Source organism: Salmo trutta, chromosome 3 (assembly GCF_901001165.1).
Source record: "Salmo trutta chromosome 3, fSalTru1.1, whole genome shotgun sequence".
In the NCBI taxonomy this organism is placed as follows: domain Eukaryota; kingdom Metazoa; phylum Chordata; class Actinopteri; order Salmoniformes; family Salmonidae; genus Salmo; species Salmo trutta.
In genome coordinates this window covers 46798560-46816454 of record NC_042959.1, presented here as the reverse complement: position 1 = coordinate 46816454, position 17895 = coordinate 46798560, and the positions used below count along the sequence as shown (strand labels likewise).

At 42.0% G+C, this 17895-nt stretch overlaps 2 protein-coding genes across 4 annotated transcripts in view; one reads left to right on the top strand and one right to left on the bottom strand.

The window, feature by feature from the left end:
* Positions 1 to 2727: 2727 nt before the first annotated feature.
* On the top strand, positions 2728 to 13087 carry cops7a (COP9 constitutive photomorphogenic homolog subunit 7A). Of its 2 annotated transcripts, none has more exons than XM_029736369.1 (8): positions 2728 to 2812; positions 5194 to 5316; positions 5467 to 5542; positions 6546 to 6634; positions 8638 to 8840; positions 9299 to 9404; positions 10235 to 10404; positions 13043 to 13087. In XM_029736369.1, exons 2-8 carry the CDS (start codon positions 5194 to 5196, stop codon positions 13080 to 13082), a joined length of 807 nt encoding a protein of 268 aa, XP_029592229.1. In that variant the 5' UTR covers positions 2728 to 2812; the 3' UTR covers positions 13083 to 13087. The 2 variants fall into 2 exon arrangements, with proteins under 2 accessions (XP_029592229.1, XP_029592220.1); XM_029736360.1 differs by lacking the exon at positions 2728 to 2812 and adding an exon at positions 3748 to 3838.
* Positions 13088 to 15652: 2565 nt separating this feature from the next.
* Positions 15653 to 17895, bottom strand: part of LOC115176350 (PILR alpha-associated neural protein) — a 7012-nt gene continuing 4769 nt past the window's right edge. For both annotated transcript variants that reach the window (XM_029736301.1, XM_029736282.1), the window contains one exon: positions 15653 to 17176. In XM_029736301.1, coding sequence (XP_029592161.1) covers positions 17155 to 17176 — 22 coding nt within the window. In that variant the 3' untranslated portion in view covers positions 15653 to 17154. The remainder of the gene's footprint in view (positions 17177 to 17895) is intronic.

Below are 17895 nucleotides of genomic sequence, written 5' to 3'. Positions count from 1 at the left end.
TTACTCTTCCTCTGATGTCTCTTTCTATTTTGTGTCTGGGTTTCTTCCAGTGCATGTTTCATTTTACTGGATTATATTATTTTTTTATTGACTTTGGCGAACATCTGTTGGTTTCTCCTGTGTCTTTGCTCATCCATTGTTTTATTGCTCAATGATGTAGCCTGAAAAAGGAATGTTTTTTTTACACATTTAAACACATTTGTTTGCTGAACGTATGTTTTTAATTCGTATTTCTAATCCAGAAATCGTATTTTAATTTCTTTAAGACAACACTGTTTCTTACATAATATTTTGCCTTGGTGTTGCACAACAGAGGAGGGGAAACTTCCAGGCAGCTGGAAGGAGGCAGTAGTGGTACCAATCCGGAAGCCAGGGAAGCCAGGGAAGCCAGGGAAGCCAGGGAAGGACCCAACCAGGCCAACAAACTATCTTACATACATCACATGTATGTAAGATTATGGAACGTATAATTACGGAGGCTAACTTACTTCCTGGAGACCAGGGGGCTATTATCGCCACATTAGAGCGGATTCAGGAAGGGTAGGGGAAATATGGACCCAGTGCTCTGCTTAGTAGCAGAGGTCAGGAAGGCTCAGGTGAACAAGGAGACTGTTGTAGTTGTCTTTTTTTGATGTGGAGAAGTAGTATAATATGATGTGGAAGGCGGGGTTGTTAATAAAAATGGATATTATTGGAGGAGGAGGAAGAACTGGATAAAGGAATTCCTGTTTGGTGAGGGTGGGGAAATCTCTATCAGGCAGCTACCTGGTGGATAACGATACACCGCAGGGGAGAGTGAGTAGTCCTCTGTTGTTCTCAATCAAAATCAATGATGTTTACTCTCAGGTACAGCCGGATATTGGTAGGTCGTTATTTAGAGATGATGGGGCCTTATGAAAGATGGGAGGAAATGTGCCATACACAGACAGGAAGGTACAGGAAGCAATTGATGAGGTAGAGTGGTGGGCAGTAGGGTTGGACCCTTTTTTCCCAATTTTCGCCTAAAACGACATAGCCAAATGTAACTGCCTGTAGCAAGGATATGCATATTCTTGGTACCATTTGAAAGGAAACACTTTGAAGTTTGTGGAAATGTGAAAGGAATGTAGGAGAATACAACCCATTAGATCTGGTAAAATATAATACAAAGAAAAAAACAACCGTTAAAAAAAAAATTGTACCATCATCTTTGAAATGCAAGAGAAAGGCCATAATGTATTATTCCAGCCCAGGTGCAATTTATATTTTGGCCACTAGATGGCAGCAGTGTATGTGCAAAGTTTTAGACTGATCCAATGAACCATTGCATTTCTGTTCAAAATGTTGTATCAAGACTGCGCAAATGTGCCTAATTTGTTTATTAATAACTTTTCATGTTCAAAACTGTGCACTCTCCTCAAACAATAGCATGGCATTATTTTACTGTAATAGCTACTGTAAATTGGACAGTGCAGTTAGATTAACAAGAATTTAAGCTTTCTGCCAATATCAGATATGTCTATGTCCTGGGAAATTTTCTTGTTACTTACAACCTCATGCTAATCGCATTAGCCTACGTTAGTCCAACTATCCCGCAGGGAACCCACCGATCCTGAAAAAGTTTTAATTTTCAAATGAATTACTCTTCCTCTGATGTCTCTTTCTATTTTGTGTCTGGGTTTCTTCCAGTGCATGTTTCATTATACTGGATTATATTATTTTTTTATTGACTCTGGTGAACATCTGTTGGTTTCTCCTGTGTCTTTGCTCATCCATGCCACAGGAAGGCCAAAAAGATCATCAAGGACATCAACCACCCGAGCTACTGCCTGTTCACCCCGCTACCATCCAGAAGGTGAGGTCAGTACAGGTGCATCAAAACTGGGACCGGGAGACTGAAAACTGAACTTCTATCTCAAGGTCATCAGACTGCTAAACAGCCATCACTAGCACATCAGAGGCGGCTGCCTATAGGCATAGACTAGAAATCACTGGCCACTTTTAGAAATGGATTACTAGCCACTTTAATAATGTTCCGTATCTAGCATTTCTCATCTCATATGTACAGTATAAACTGCACTCCACACTATTCTACGGTATCTTAGTCACTTTTTAATTGTGTTTACATATTGCATCACCCATTTCAAATGTATATACCCTGTTGTATTCTATACTACACCACTGACTGTTAAACAGCCATCTCCTGCACACCAGAGGCTGCTGCCTATAGACATAGACTAGGAATCACTGGCCACTTTAAGGAAATGAAACACTAGCCACATTAATAATGTCTCCGTATCTTACGTTACTCATCTCATATGTATATACTGTATTCTATACTATGCCACTGTATCTTAGTCCAATGCCGCTCTGACTTATATGTATATATTCTTAATCCATTCCTTACTTAGATGTACGTATATTTTGAATAGATGTTGTGAAACTGTTAGATATCACTTATTAGATATTACTGCACTGTCGGAGCAAGAAACACAAGCATTTCGCTACACCCGCAATAACATCTGCTAAACACGTGTATGTGTGTGACCAATACATTTGATTTGAGTATAGCGTATGGTTCGGCAGCCCAGACCTCATTGGAAAGGATAGATGTCATACAGGGGCGAGGACTCAGAATATGTATTGGGGCGTTTCGGACCTCCCCAGTGGCTGCACTACAAGTGGAGATGGGGGATATGGCATTGCAGATTAGGAGACAGCAGCTGGCAATGAATTCTTAGGTAAACCTACAGGGACCTGGGGTGTCTCATCCTGCGAAAGGGATTTCACAGGCATGCTGGGAACATGAGCGAATACAGAACACGAGCTTTGGGTAGGTAATAACCGGGCAAAGGAGATGGGACTGTACAGAAGGGAGTTTAGTCCAACGGTAGCTGTTCCTGTAAATCCACCATGGCTACTCCTGCCTCCAGTAGTTGATCTAGAAGTGTTGGAGACACTAGACAAGACCTGCTTTATGAGGTACAACAAACCCATGGCAGGATTAGACAAATGGGTAAACAGATACGACTTACTTGGGTCCCAGCCCATGTGGCGGTGGAAGGGAACGAGGCACTTGATGTACTGGCTTAACAAACAATTATTTGTTGGGATGTTGATGTTGTAGTTTCAATGAGCAAAGCAGAGGCAAAAAGCCTGATATGGACTGTGATGGTGCAGAGATGGCAGGAGCAGTGGAATAGAGATACTAAGGGCAGGCATTTATTTAAAGTACAGAGGAAAGTCGGGGAGGGGAGGACGGCAGGAAGGGACAGGAGAGAGGAGGCAATTTTTTTTTTTTACAATATTAAGTGGTGGGACACAGCCGGTTGAATAAGACCTTAAATGTGATAAGAAAGCATTCAACAGGAAAATGTGATTATTGCCAGGAAACAGAGACCGTGGAGCATGTATTGCTACAGTGTGGGTAGTATCAGAGGGAAAGAGAGAGGCTGAGATCTAGTGTGAAGGAAAAGGGGATACAGATACATTCGTTTAAATAGTATATTGAGTAGAACGTCATTAGATATAGTCTCAAATAATTGGTTATCTATTTAGTTTCTCCCTGTCTCTGGCCCACACTCCAGTACAGTAGGTTGCGGTAACGCACAAGAACATTCGATGCCAATCGCCTATAATCCACATCGAGAAGATAATATTTTGCCACAAGATGGCACTGTTTTAAAAGCAACCATCTGGTCCACTCAGTCCCTTGTCAGTCAAGACCAACACTCCCCTCCTCCTTTTCACGTTTCGTCCAATGAGCAGTGATGTTCTCCTTTGTTGTCAAACGTGCACTGACCGCGGAACTGAGCGATTCGGGGGACAGGCAATCAACTTGAGTTTGCTTACCAATAAGGTTATTGCTTTTATTTTCTTTGAACATATTTGTAAACTAGTTTTTTTAATAAAGGTAATCGCACGGTTGTCCTTACACCACTTAGCTACGTTAGAGTTGAGTCGGTAGATAACCGAAAAACAGGAAAGAGGCCTAAACGTTAACGCTTTACAGTCATGTAGTGGTAACTTTAGCAGCAGCTAGCATGACTCCTCATGGTCATACTTTAGGAAGCTAGCTCTTATGTGCTAGTTTTGCTACATCGTTTGGTCAAACTTTAGCAATCTTTTTAGTTTGTGCTCCTTTCGGCCCGTTTTTAAGTAGCATTTCTCTTGAAAATATGCCATAAAGAGCTAGTGAACTAACATTAGCTCGCTTCTAAGCTAGCATGCAATCGGTTGTTCATGACTGTGACGCTAGCTAGCTAACGTTAGTATTAGTCAGAAAATCGGTCCCTGCCCTGGGACTCAGCATTGAATGAGCTTGACTCAAAACCCTCCACACTAGGTCGAACGATGCAGATAGAATTGATCTGACAGGATTCCTTATTTTACATGTCAGTCAATATTTTCCACAGCATTGTGCCCTACTGAATGTGCCCAGGTTAGCCTATAGTAGCCGACTAGTTGAGGGTAACGTTAATTGGCTACCTAAATAGCTACATTGTGAAGTAGTAGCCAAGTGTCCAAAGTCATGATTATCTGACAATGGCATGGAGTGTCCTAGTGCCCAGCCTAGGAAGGTTACAACTATATAGCTAGCTAGGCTATTTGTAAGTACTGCTGTGTCTCCCTATTATTCTCACCAAATAGCACAGCATATCAAATACAAATAGGTTAGATCTTAAATAATACATTCTCAGTGCTTTTAGTAGGGCCCATTTCATATTAAGCAAGTCCCATTTAATTATGTAAAAGAATAATCTGTGTCTGACTAGCTTTGATCAGAAGGGTGTTTTTCAAAACACTTGCCTACACATCGGTTTATGAGAGTGAAAATTGAATTACTGATTTGGAGTCTTGCCACAAGGGCTATTCATATGATTGTTTTGGTTAGACAGAGCTACAGGCATACATTAATAAAGTATTAAAGTTGTCTTGCTATTTAAAGAAGCTGATCAGCCTCTCAAATGTAAGATATGCAGTATTAACTGTTCATTGAAGGCAAACTATTTTATTCGAGACATTGTCTCTTTTTTTCCTTTCATCTCTTCCCCCTTTCTCTCACGCTCTTGCATTACTCACGCTCTCTGTCATTACTTCTCTTATCCTCATTTTGTCTTTCTCCTACTCACTTTTGTTTGCCTTCTGTCTTTGTAGCTCATACTCTCTCCTGCACACACACTCTCACTCTCTGTCTCTCTCTCTCTCTCTCAGATGGAGGTAGAGCAGCTCCTCTCTCTCTCAGGCCCGGCGTTGGCCCAGGCCATAAGTTCTCTGCTGGAGACACCAGGCCTCTACGTGTTCTCAGACATCCTTGAGCTGCCCAACGTCAGAGAGGTAACACACACACTCACATGTAAGCACACTCACAAACAAGCACACCGTCACAGCCATTCTCAAGGCACAGCTCTCACTGGAGGTGGTATAGCTAGAGACCATAACAAGCCCCCTCTATCTGTCCCCCCCCACCTTCTACTCTACCCCAAGCTGGAGACAGGCCCGCACGCACCAGTGTATCAGCTACTCAACCTCTTCGCCTATGGAACCTACTGTGACTATAAAGGTATGACAGTGGCAGGCAGCGCTGCTGTGTAAAGAAGTCATCTAATATCCCTGGAGCTGTTTTATTATTAGCAGTATTTCTCTCACTGCCAATCGGCCCTGCAGGCCAGGCTTCTCATCACTGTTGTAGGTTGTCACAGCCCCCTGTAATTTACAGAGTCAACCACAATACTTTCTTTTGATCCTACACGAGGAACCAAGTGACAATGTTTGGCACAGCAGAGGTTGCGTCCCCAATAACCTCTCCTTTCTCTAGAAGTATGCACTTGTTCACTTTCCCTTGTGGATTTGGAATTAAATACCTGGTATATGGAAACTCCCTCTAACATTCCTGGTGAAAAAATGGGGTCCCCAGAAATTCTGGTTGGAAAAAATGGGGTCCCCGCTGAAACAGTTGACTACCATTACTTTAGCCTGCCTACACCAATCCAATGCTTGTACATTTGTGGTTAGTAATGACACTTCAGGAGGAAGGAGAGATTATTGGGACTCAACCAGGAACAGACTTCTCTCAGACATTCATATTGGTTGTAATTGGTTGCATTGTCACAAACTGCCAAATTAAATCCTGAATATCCTTTGAAATACCTGAATATGTAAAGGACTTGTCATTCTTTAGCGACACATTTAGTAACAAGACTTAATAAGAGACAAGCAAAACGGAAGAGAGAAATACAAATCTTTTTATGTCAACACATCGTATTCACTTTCATAGTGCTTTTTAGAATTGCAAAATGGAGCACTGAGGAAAGACTGTCAATACTCAAGTTTCTTTTTAAAGCAACCACATACGCAGGCACACACACACTTAAATGATTTTTCATTGTATTCCCTTGTGGAATTTAAAAGGCAGCAGCAGTTTCTGCCTGGACAGAGCCTGTACCCCTGTGTTTGTAATGATGTGTCCCTGTTATGAACGGTCCCTGTCATGACGTGTCTCTTTCTGTTGCTCTCTCGCTGTCTGTTTATTTTCCTTGTCTGTTTGTGGTATGTTATTCTTTCAGAGAGGGCAGCCTCTCTCCCGGAGTTGACCCCAGCCCAGAGGAACAAACTCCGTCACCTCTCCATCATCAGTCTGGCATCCAATCTCAAGGTAGAGTATCACCCATTCATCTGGTTTTAAATGCCTTACTCTGCTCGCTTTAGTACGCTCAATGTGGGTCACTCACATTATAATTCTGGAAATAGTTGACAATGATATGTAATATAATGATAGCCATCATCCGTTTGCCATTTCATCGGAAGGTAACGCTCTCTGGACTTACCTTGTCTAGTTTTTCTGTTTATTTTGTTATTAAAGAATTGCAGGTCAAATAATAATTTAGTGCGGTATTTCCATGGACTCTAATAGTCTACCTACAATTGTAGTCCTAACGATACTCAGCAAGCTTCAGTACCAAAAATAGCAAGTCATTCGCTCAACTTTGATTTTAATGATATGATCAAGTGTGGTTATGAGACAACTTGCTTTGTAACTTTGACACATGAACAAGATAAATGACTCTGTGTTGTGAAGGACTTTATTAAGAGTCTGTCTGTGATGTGATCTAACTTTATTTATATCACATAGATGAGAATGATAGCAGCTGAGATTTAAATCATTGAGATACTGTGTTAAGTATCCTGTCCTTTCTTCTTTGAGCTCTCTGTCTCTTAATGTATTTGTTGCTCTCTGTTGTCTATTCATCTAACTCTAAGATTGGCTCTCTCGCTACCTCATTTCAACCCCATCCCCATTTCATATTTTTTCTCCCTCTCCCGTCTCTCTTTCTACCTTGCTTTCACCCATCTCTCATTCTCTCCCCACTCCCTAATAAATAATTTATTGATTCATTTCTCTCTTTCTGTATTACTCTCCCTTCTCCCTCCCTCCCCCATTTCTCTCTCGTCTTTCTCTTTCCGTCTTATTTTTTAGATTGTCATAGTATAAGTATGCCACATTGAATGTCTGTATGGGCACACCTTAACGCAAAGATTCACCCATTAAAATGTTATATCGTTATATCTCTGAGCGATGTTCTATTGGTTCCCGGGGTCATTTCATGTTTTCATGTGTATCTGAGTTATTGGCCGAATGTATTTCTGTGCTTTAACGGTGAATCGCTCAGATACACATGAAAACATGAAATGACCCCGGGAATCGACAGAACATTGCTCAGAGATGCACAAAAACATTGAAAATGGGTGAATCTATCATTGAATTGCCCAATAAAGACTTGTTAAAGCCCCCATGCAGTCTTTGTAATTTTATTTTTAAATCATCACTGTATGTCTAATAAATCACAGTTTATTTAATGAAAATAACTACAAAATATATTTGTAAGAATTTATTTCACTGAGCCTCCTTTGGCCCTTGAAATGCTCAGTTTGATCGTGTGGGCGTTAGGAAACAAATGTGAAGATATTTACATACACCACCCTGATTGGCTGATAGGATAGCCTAGAGCCCACACCCTTACCCAGATGAACAGTCATTGGTCTATATAATCATATCACATTGTGGCATCATGATGTGGGCCAAAATATCCATCCCACCTGAACAGGCTGAAATTCAAAGCATTTTTTTTTCAAACAGCTTTTACAAAAAGTGCATTATCATAATTTTCACAATTTCTGAATTTCTGACCCCATAGTGTGGAAATATATAAATAAATAAAAGTTACATCCAATTTTTTCTTGCACTGCCCCTTTAAAACTCCAAACTCCCCTCCTCTCTCTGGTAGCTATTTCCATGTAATGGTTTTGTAAATTTATATTGACCCGCCCTCTCTTCCTCTACCCCTCTCTCTTACCTTTCCATTCCTCACTCTTACATCATCTCTTCTCTCTCCTCACTGAAGTAATAAAGAGCATCTCAAATTCAACATCTTTCTCTCTCTGTGCCAGGTAACTTCTGTTTACCCAACATAGTAGAATTTGACATTCTCTCTTGCCCTCTGTCCCCACCACTCTCACTCGACTCCCTCCTCACTGACATCATAAAGAGCATCTCAAATTCAACATCTTTCTCTCTCGCTCTCTCTCTCCCTGTGAATGTTCACTTCTATTGACCCAACATAATAGAATTTGACATTCTCGGTCTCCCTCTTCCCCCAGTGCCTGCCCTACTCCCTGCTCCTGCAGCAGCTGGAGCTGAAGAACGTGCGGGAGCTGGAGGACCTGCTGATTGAGGCGGTCTACTGTGACATCATTCAGGGCAAGCTGGACCAGAGGAACCAGCAGGTGGAGGTGGACTGCAGCGTGGGCCGAGACCTGGGGCCCAACGAGCTGCCCAACATAGCAAACACACTGCAGGAGTGGTTAGTTAGTGATATGTGTGTGCGAAAGAACCGTGCATGTGTCAGGGTTTTGAGTCAATTCCATTTCAATTCAGGAAGTAAACTGAACCCCCCCCCCCCCCCCCCAAAAAAAGATGGAATTGGAAGTGCAATTTCAGTTTACTTCATGAATTAAAATGGAATTGACTCCAACCCAGGTGTGTGTGTGTGTGTGTGTGTGTGTGTGTGTGTGTGTGTGTGTGTGTGTGTGTGTGTGTGTGTGTGTATAGGACGAGGTTAAACTTTATTTATAGAAACATTTCTTACAGTGGATGCATAATAATGACCAATACATTTTCTAAATGAGACAAATTAAAAGAGGAAAACAATAAAATAAACAGTGGACTTGATAGATGCAATAAATAATGTATAGAATGGGATAAAATAGATAGTATGATCAGTCATATCAGTGTCTAAATAATTATCTGTCTCTCTCTCAGGTGTTCAGGATGTGAGGCGGTCCTGTGTGGGATCGAGGAGCAGGTAACCAGAGCCAACCAATACAGAGAGAGCCAGCTGAAGGTCAAAGTTCAGGTGGAGACAGAGGTTAGTACCAGTAGCCACTTTTCTCTGGGTAGAGTCAAAGATCATCTATTATATTGACAAGATAGTCAAGTGACAGCTCTAACAATGGAAATACATGTCCTCAAAGATGGAAGGCAGGCAGGAGGAGGTGAGATCAGGTGGGTCTATTCTAGCTAATGAGAGGGCAGATACGCGTATTAACAACAGGCACAACTCCGTTATAAAGTCGTTTTGCCACGTGCTGAAATGGCACGTGCATCCACTTATATCATTGCATTCGTAAACAACTTAACCATTACAATAGCAAATTAGCAATTAAATGTTTTGCTGACCAAATTTGACACCCATTAATCAACAATTCCTCACTTTGTTGTCTTATTTTCGTGGACAGGATTTGGCTGGAGTAAACCCTCTCACTTCTCCTCCTCCTCTCTGGTAGAGGTGAAGCCATAAGCAAAACGTATACTCATTACTCAATGACCTAATTCAGTGTCCAATTTAGAGCTCTGTCCAGTGTCTTTATTTAGGCTGTAGGCCACAGGTGGCTTTTCTGTCCTCCGAGTCAATCTTCTCCAGCTTGAGGTAGAAGTTACTCTCCAACCTCTTATTAGAAATAATAACAACACCTTAAGCTTTTCACACTACTGAGCCAAACCAGTGCCAAGCCAAGCTGTATTGGGCTGGCCTGGTTACGCATCCACCATAGCGGCTGGAAAGGACCTTGTGAGAAGAAAATATCCAAGACAGCCCAGTACATTCTGAGTCGGCCTTAGTTTGATTCAGGCACTTCTGTTCTGTCCTAAACTTAATTCGTTTACCTTTCCTTCTCTCTCTCCTTCCCTCTCTCTCAGGTGTCAAACCTCCAGAAAACGCTAAAGGCCAGCTCCGCCTCCCCGTCGTCCGGCCCCGCCGCCGCTGGAGCCGCATCCAATCAGGATGCAGACCAGCCGGCCGAGCCACGAGACCCCGCCTCCTCTCAGGAACCACGGCAACCGGGCAAGAAGAGTTCAAAGGTCAAAGGGTAAGTAAGGTGATGTTCCTTAGGTCAATCCCATATTTTCATTGTGTGTCTATTCTTTTGGGATAGGCGTAACCATTTGATGTTGGTGGGCTATCCTCAGGGTCATGTTCTTTAGGGCAAGCAACAGAAACCATTTTTAAAACATTTCGCATTAAACAAAAAAAATAAGTCCAGGTAATACCTGTTTCAGTCCTAGGTGTCTTATGAACATGACCTCGTCCTTCCAGGGTCACGGCAGAGGTGTGGTTCAAGCCGAGGCAAGAAGAAACATTTGTGTGTATTTCAAAAACATTCCAATCGCTTCAGACGAATTCAAACGGCACGGAATCGATTATGCAACCACTGCATTTCATGTCATTTCGCAGCATCTTCAACTCGAACACAGTAATATTTTGGTTGTTTGTACAACAAACATCCATTTAAACGCCAGCTGCCAGTGGAAGTGGGAACAGTGACTGTGTGTGTCTGCATAGCGTATCTTCATTAGCCTGAGAGGCTGTGCTTTGTAGCGGTACTCACAGTGGTACCTGTGGCCCTCTCTCTTCTGGGCCAATTACAACACTAATTCCTCATCTGTCACTGAAGTGAATAAAAAATATATAAATCAAAAAAAGCTTCAGGTGTTAAAAGGAAATGTTTATTTTTTATTACATTAGTTTTTCTGTTCAAGTTAAAAGTGATTATAATTCATTTACTAGGCGACATTTTGGCAGTGAAAGAACATTTTTGAAATGATTTAAGATTCTCGGTGGCATTGGACTTTATTCACTGAAAACAGTTTAACTGGAGATTTGGATTGCCTCACATGAAAAGCATTCACAGTATTTACTGTAAACCGCCTTCTCATGGTAGGAGTAGTACAGTAACACAGTCATTTGTTTGCCAACATTGTAATTGAAACATCCCTGCAATAATATGTGGCGTAATGAGTTGAACCAAAGGTGACAAAGGCCATCATAAACAGACCTTGTTCATAACGGTGTTGTGTTACAACTTGAACTAAAACAGCCAGGAATTTATTTGCTTGATTTGGGAAATTGGCATATAATACACAGCAGGTTCAATGAGTTAGCCAGCTCTCTCTCTCTCTCCCCCCCCCCCCCCCCTATACTACGAATCTGGTTTGAGAAATTAGCGAGTTGACCAAAGTTAACTCTGAGTTCAAATCGGGATAACCGGTGACACGAATGTGGCTATATTTCTATAGAAAAGAATCCTTCAGAACTAACCTGCTCTGGGACAGACTAGGGCTAACTCATTTTATTTGAATTTAGTGTCTGAGCCGCGAGTTAAGGACCAATGAAATCGGATTGCCTCCCCCCGTAAATATTGGGTCGTCATCCCCTTCATTTGAGGAAGACGACTTGTTTAAATATTTTATTAAATCACATTTAAAAATTTTTTTTTTTTTTTTTAAACGTTAAAATACCTTACACATTACACATTTAGTAATGACAGAATGCATTTGAAACATCACGCACAGTAAAACATTTGTACGACTTAATCCAAATATGTTATCGATGGTAACGTTAGTGGGTAAAAGGCGCTTGTTCTTTGATAAGCACACCAAAGACGGCATTCCGATACGTAATAAAAGAAAGACGGCACTTCTAACAGCCTATTTCCCACCATAGCCTGCTGAATTTGCAAGATAACTTCTCTTTCATTCTGATTTCGGCACAAATGAAAATGTGACACTGTGACACCCATGGATTTACGTTTTAGCAATTGTCTTAGTAAAGACTTCTCCGTTCGACATGAACACGAGCTCAGCTTGAGTAAGCAGCGGTGACACGAACAATATCCACCTTGCACCTTTGTAAAATGAATAAAGGCCTGAGCTGGAATGTGAAGCTAACTGAAGCTGACTAGCTTTATAAAACCCGGAGTAGATCTAGCTTGCGTCGTAGTATTACCCCTCTTGTACAGGATGCGAACAGGTGACTGACGTTTCGACGTCAAGCTGACATCTTCCTCATACCCCTCTTCTGTTTATTGAAGACAGGCATTTATTGAAGATAAGCCTTTAAACGCCGTTTGAAGTGGGGACTGTGAACATGCTCTACCTGTTATATAATATGCTGGTCTGCTCCTACCTGTAGATTTTATTCAGACTGCATGAAATTAGTGGGGATACAGAGACGAGGAGATAAAGGTTGGGGTCGGGATTCATACCCACATTGGGTTGGTGTATGTGTGCTGCAGGCACACGCTAGACCAGCCGCAGTCATTCATATATTTGTAAAAAATAATTTTGTGATTTAGGGGACTTTTTTCCCTGACACTGACATGCAGGGATCAATCATCTAGCGTAATGTTTCTCGGTCCTGGGGACCCCCAAGGGGTGAATGTTCAGTTTTTTTGCCCTAGCACTACACAGCGGATTCAAATAATCAAAGCTTACTGATGAGTTTTGGGAAACACTGATCTAGCGCGAGGTGCAGTGTGTGTGAAATGACCTCGGAGCAGAGCGGCAATCTGCCTTGACGGGAAATTCCACTTTGATACCCGCCTACTAGAGACCGGCGTTTATCCGCTGCAACGTGAAGAGATACCCGGCCTTTAGAAGAAACGGCCGCTTGTTGGAGACATCATTTTAGGGTAATGTAATAACTGTTGTCTGGTTTCTTTGTCTCAGGCTCCGTGGAAGTGGGAAGATCTGGTCCAAGTCCAACTGAAGGCAGAGATGCAGAGAGACCCGGCACACCCCCACTGATCCACTGTCAGATGGATGGACTGACACATAGGCACACACAGACTCATAGACCGATAATGTGACCAATGCACAGACAACACAAAGATTTACACACACATCCATGCACGCACACACACACACACACACTGTATATATATATATATATATATATATATATATAATATATATATATATATATATATATAGATATATAGATATACACTGAGTCAGACAGACACAATTGCAGTGACTGACACCCATTCTGATAGATGTGTACACACAACCAGACAGATGGACTATCTGCACTGTGTATATACACAGACCCAAACCCATTCTAACATGTACACAGAGACAGACAGAGAGCGACAGACCGAGTATAATCTTCTCTGGGCAGAGCTTCGCTGCTGTCTGTTTTATCAGGAGAAGCAGAGCCACAAGCAGTGAAACTGAATGTGTGTATTTGATGTGTGTACTCTATTGTGTTACACATTTTGTTTGATTGTATTTTTTTCTGCTGAGGATTGAGTTGAGACGTGTATAAAATCAGGATATTAATTGTTGGTAATAAATTGAACCTCCTCTATTCATTTAGTCTCTGTCTTACTGGTTTTTTTTGTGCATACTTTAAAGTGCAATTGGAGGTTGCATCACTAGCTAAATGTTAACTCACAGAAGGGGGATATCTGTGTTAGGTCACACCCTTAATTAGGTTATCCCCAAAGAGACTAATATATTAGAGCGCTGGAACTACCCTTGTGATCAGTCGGCTTGGTTACACACACTCTCTCCGTCTCTCAGCCTCATTTTCTCTGCCACACACAGACACACATAGGGCATTCATATTTGATATCGGTATATTTTGCCCAAAGCTTATACTTCACCGTCAAAATTGCCTGTCGAAATTGTCTGCCCCCCCCCCAATCACACGCTCCAAATTTCATTTTTCACGTTCATCCTGTCCGTGTCTCTCGCTCGCTCGCTCTCTTTCTCTCTCCTCAGCCTCCCTCTGTTTTCTCTAAAAACCCTCTCTTCCTATCCTGCATGACGTTAATGGTAGCTATTAACTCCCATGGAACCCACAGAGAGAGAGAGAAAAGGGGGATGGAGAGACAGGGAAATTATCCTATTCCGTTTTAACCCCATTTCCTCCCTCTTCCCAACTTTGTTTCTCCCCCTTTCCGTCTCTCCCCCTCTATAAATAGCCGTGTTAATTTCAGTCAGTGTGATTGAGCTTTACTGTTTCACAGTTTGCTCGGTTCCTACCAGATGGGAGCTGTGAATTCTAGCAGCTGTACACCTAGGTGGCGAAGTGGGCTAAGGCACCGCATCTCATTGCAAAAGGTGTCACTGGTTCGAATCCAGGCACATCCGGCCGTGATTGATAGTCCCATAGGGCGGCGCACAATTGGCCCAGCGTCGGGCCGTCGTAAATAAGAATTTGTTCTTAACTGACTTGCCTAGTTAAAGAAAGGTTACGTAAAAAAAAAGTGTGTTTATGTGGCTGTGAGAGGGATACTTTGTGTGTGCGTAAAACTTCAGATGTGACTGCATGTGTATACCTAACTGTGTGTCCTTCCTTAAACACACAGACTACGGAGTGCTACAGCGTCTGCTGGTTGGACTCATAATCAGCCAGTAGTTAACTTTGGAGTGGACTTCAGCCAGCCAATCAATTACTTTGATTGATCATTAAAATGCCCAGAGGAAATGAAAAAGCAACAGCAGACACTGTCCTCTCTGTCTGGTCTCTCTCACACCGCAGCTTCTAATACTTCCAGTAAATGGAGGATTTTCTTTGGGTACGTCTCAATAGTGTAAAGTGGCTTGCTCTCCTGTATCTTATTACAGATTTGAAAACGCATTCAAGTTTAGGATGATGTAGTGTAGACCTGACCTAGGATAAAATAGAGAAGAAGAGAGATTGTCATAATCAGGAAGTATAACTGCACCAGTGCCATATATTTATATTTTAATACATGGCTCTGATATCTAAATATATGGCTCTGATATCTATGGCTCTGATATCTAAATATATGGCTCTGATATCTAAATATATTGCTCTGATATCTAAATATATGGCTCTGATATCTAAATACATGGCTCTGATCTGCACTAGAAGCCAAATGGAACTCGCAGTTAATGGATTGAATGACACAATTAGAACACATGGCTCCCATGTGTATTTCCTGGTCTCTTTTATGACAATCTCTTCTTCTCCTCATCCTAAAGTTTAGTACAGATGCTAGGTTGGAGATAAAGGTTAAGACATAATAATTATAATATCCCATATGTCTTTGCATAAATGAGGTAGGATTCTAAACGAAGGGATCAGGGATGCTAGTCAGCAACAGCACCTGTTCCATGAATCCGTTGATTCGTGGAATTATTAGGTTGTCGTAACCTGGGTATCTTCAACCTAGGACGGATGAAGGAAAGGAGGCAACTCAGGCCAGTTGAGATGCATCCATTCTCCTGTAAGGCTGGCCCTCGCACATTGTCAGTTCTATCTTGACCCAAAGCCACTGGCCAGTAAAGTCCAGTCGGATACAGTGCTAAAACACCAGTGTTGAGTTTTTATTGTTTTCCCATCATACAGTGGAACCACACGTCTACAGGAATGCTACTGAGAACCAAGGAACACTGGACTGCAGAACGACACGTGTCACGTATGATGTCACAACGCTATGTGTACTAGTGTAGTGGAAGTCCAGAGGGTCATTTCTCAAAGCTGGTGGAAGAGTTGGACAGGTACATTACCCTAATATCCTACAGTAAACACTAGTGTAAGCTTTGAAGTCAGAGCAGAATTTCGATAGAAACAACAGATGATGGTAAAATGACTCATTAATTCTGGACTGAATCATTTATACCCATTATGTTAACCTGCAACCACCATTGATTGTACCACATGTATCGTTTGATTGTACTGATTGCAATATATGCAAACATGTATTGCACATTGTTTGCACCACTATTTTCATATACAACAAGGATAACTTTCCGCAAATTCCCTGGTTTTCCAGAAATCCCAGTTGGGAAATTCCTGTATTTCCTTCCCTCCTAATTCCAGGAATCTTCCAACCGGGATTTCTGGAAAACCAGGGAATTTTGGGAAAATTACAGAATTTCACAACCCTATATAGAGCAGTACTATATAAACACTGCTCATCCCCATGCTCCAGAGACAAAATAACACGCTCACAAAGGCACAACAAAGAGAACCGGCAAAGAAGCGAGAAAATTAAAGGAACAAATGAAGAGAATAATTTAGGGAATAAAAAACACCCAGAAAACACATTGCGAATGTGGAAGCTGCAGTGGGCCTATTTGCATTCCAAGCGGGAGTAAACAGCGATTTTTGGACCGTGTCGTGTTAAGCACATTGGCTGCTGGCGACAACATTGCCAACCAGCTTTGTGAAATACCCCCTTCAGTCCTAGGAAACAGGGATTGTTTTAACCCTTCACCAGCTAGCTGAACACCTATATTTCAGTTTCAGATAACACACAAATTTCACTTTCAACTAAGTTTCAACAACCAAGTCCACTATTTCATCATAGTTCAAGGTTCAGCTACACAAGATAGCTGTATGAAATATTCCAAACAGCCTCATACAGCTATGCGGTTTTGGCACCGGCGGGAATAAAACGTTATATTGATATCTAACACTGTTTGCTTGTGAATTAGTCAAAGCGGATAAAGCGGAGGGAGCTGTACGTGTGTTGCTGCTACAGCCTGGGGCAGTACAGACAACGGAATATAAAACAGAGAGGAAGGTTTGGTCAGTCAACAGTGACAGAGAGCCATAGGAAAGTGGAGAAAAGAGGCGTGGCAGCAGGAAGGAAGGGATGAGATCGGGCTTTTCTCCTTCACGAGGAAGGGATGGAGGGAAAAATAGGTTTTGCCATGGCTGGATACCTGGTTTCCTGATTTTCATTTTCACAGTCAAAGATAAATAGAAGAACGAAGTGGGCCACGGTGGGCACACCCTCTGGCGATGTTGATGTTCTCCGTCGCATCCCGTAGAAATGTGTATCAATTCAAAAACGGCCGCCTTAGAGGTTCACCACGGGGATCCTGACGGAGAGAGAGAGAGAGAGATGATATGGTATGTGCCGAACTAGAGTGAGGGAAATAGAGAAAGAGAGAGAGCGAGATGAGAATATATATGCTGAACTAGAAGAAGGGGAATAGAGAGAGAGAGAGAGAGAGAGAGAGGGCAGAGGAAAAGGGTTAAGGGACAGGAGAAGGGTAGAACTGGGAAAAGAGAGGAGAGGGAAAAGAGCCCTTCTAGAATTAGAACATAATACGTTATTAGTATTATATAACACTAGAGTAGGGAGAATTTGGAGTAGGTGAAAGAAAAATACGAAAACTAGAGTAGGGGGAAGAAAGAGAGAAAAGTAGAACTGGAGCAGGGGTGGGGGGTAGAAAGGACAAGAAGGAGAGGAGAAACGAGGAGAACTGGAGTAGAGTCCAATTATCCTGATTGAAATTAACTTGAAATCCCCGGCTATAAAAACATCATTTCATGGATTGTGCGCTCACTGCTTCCAGAGCTGTGTGACTCATAGGAGAGGAAGTTCTAAAACACACATACATCTCACATCCATAACACTTCAGGTCTGTGTACTCCACAGAGACTAACACTGACGCCTAATTATGCACATATACCATTATGATGCTCATACACCACGCAGGGAGAGGGACCAAGCACTCCTTGACACTTCATCCACTCACTGACAAACAAACACACACATGCATCCACGCATGCAGACATTCGCGGACATAAATTG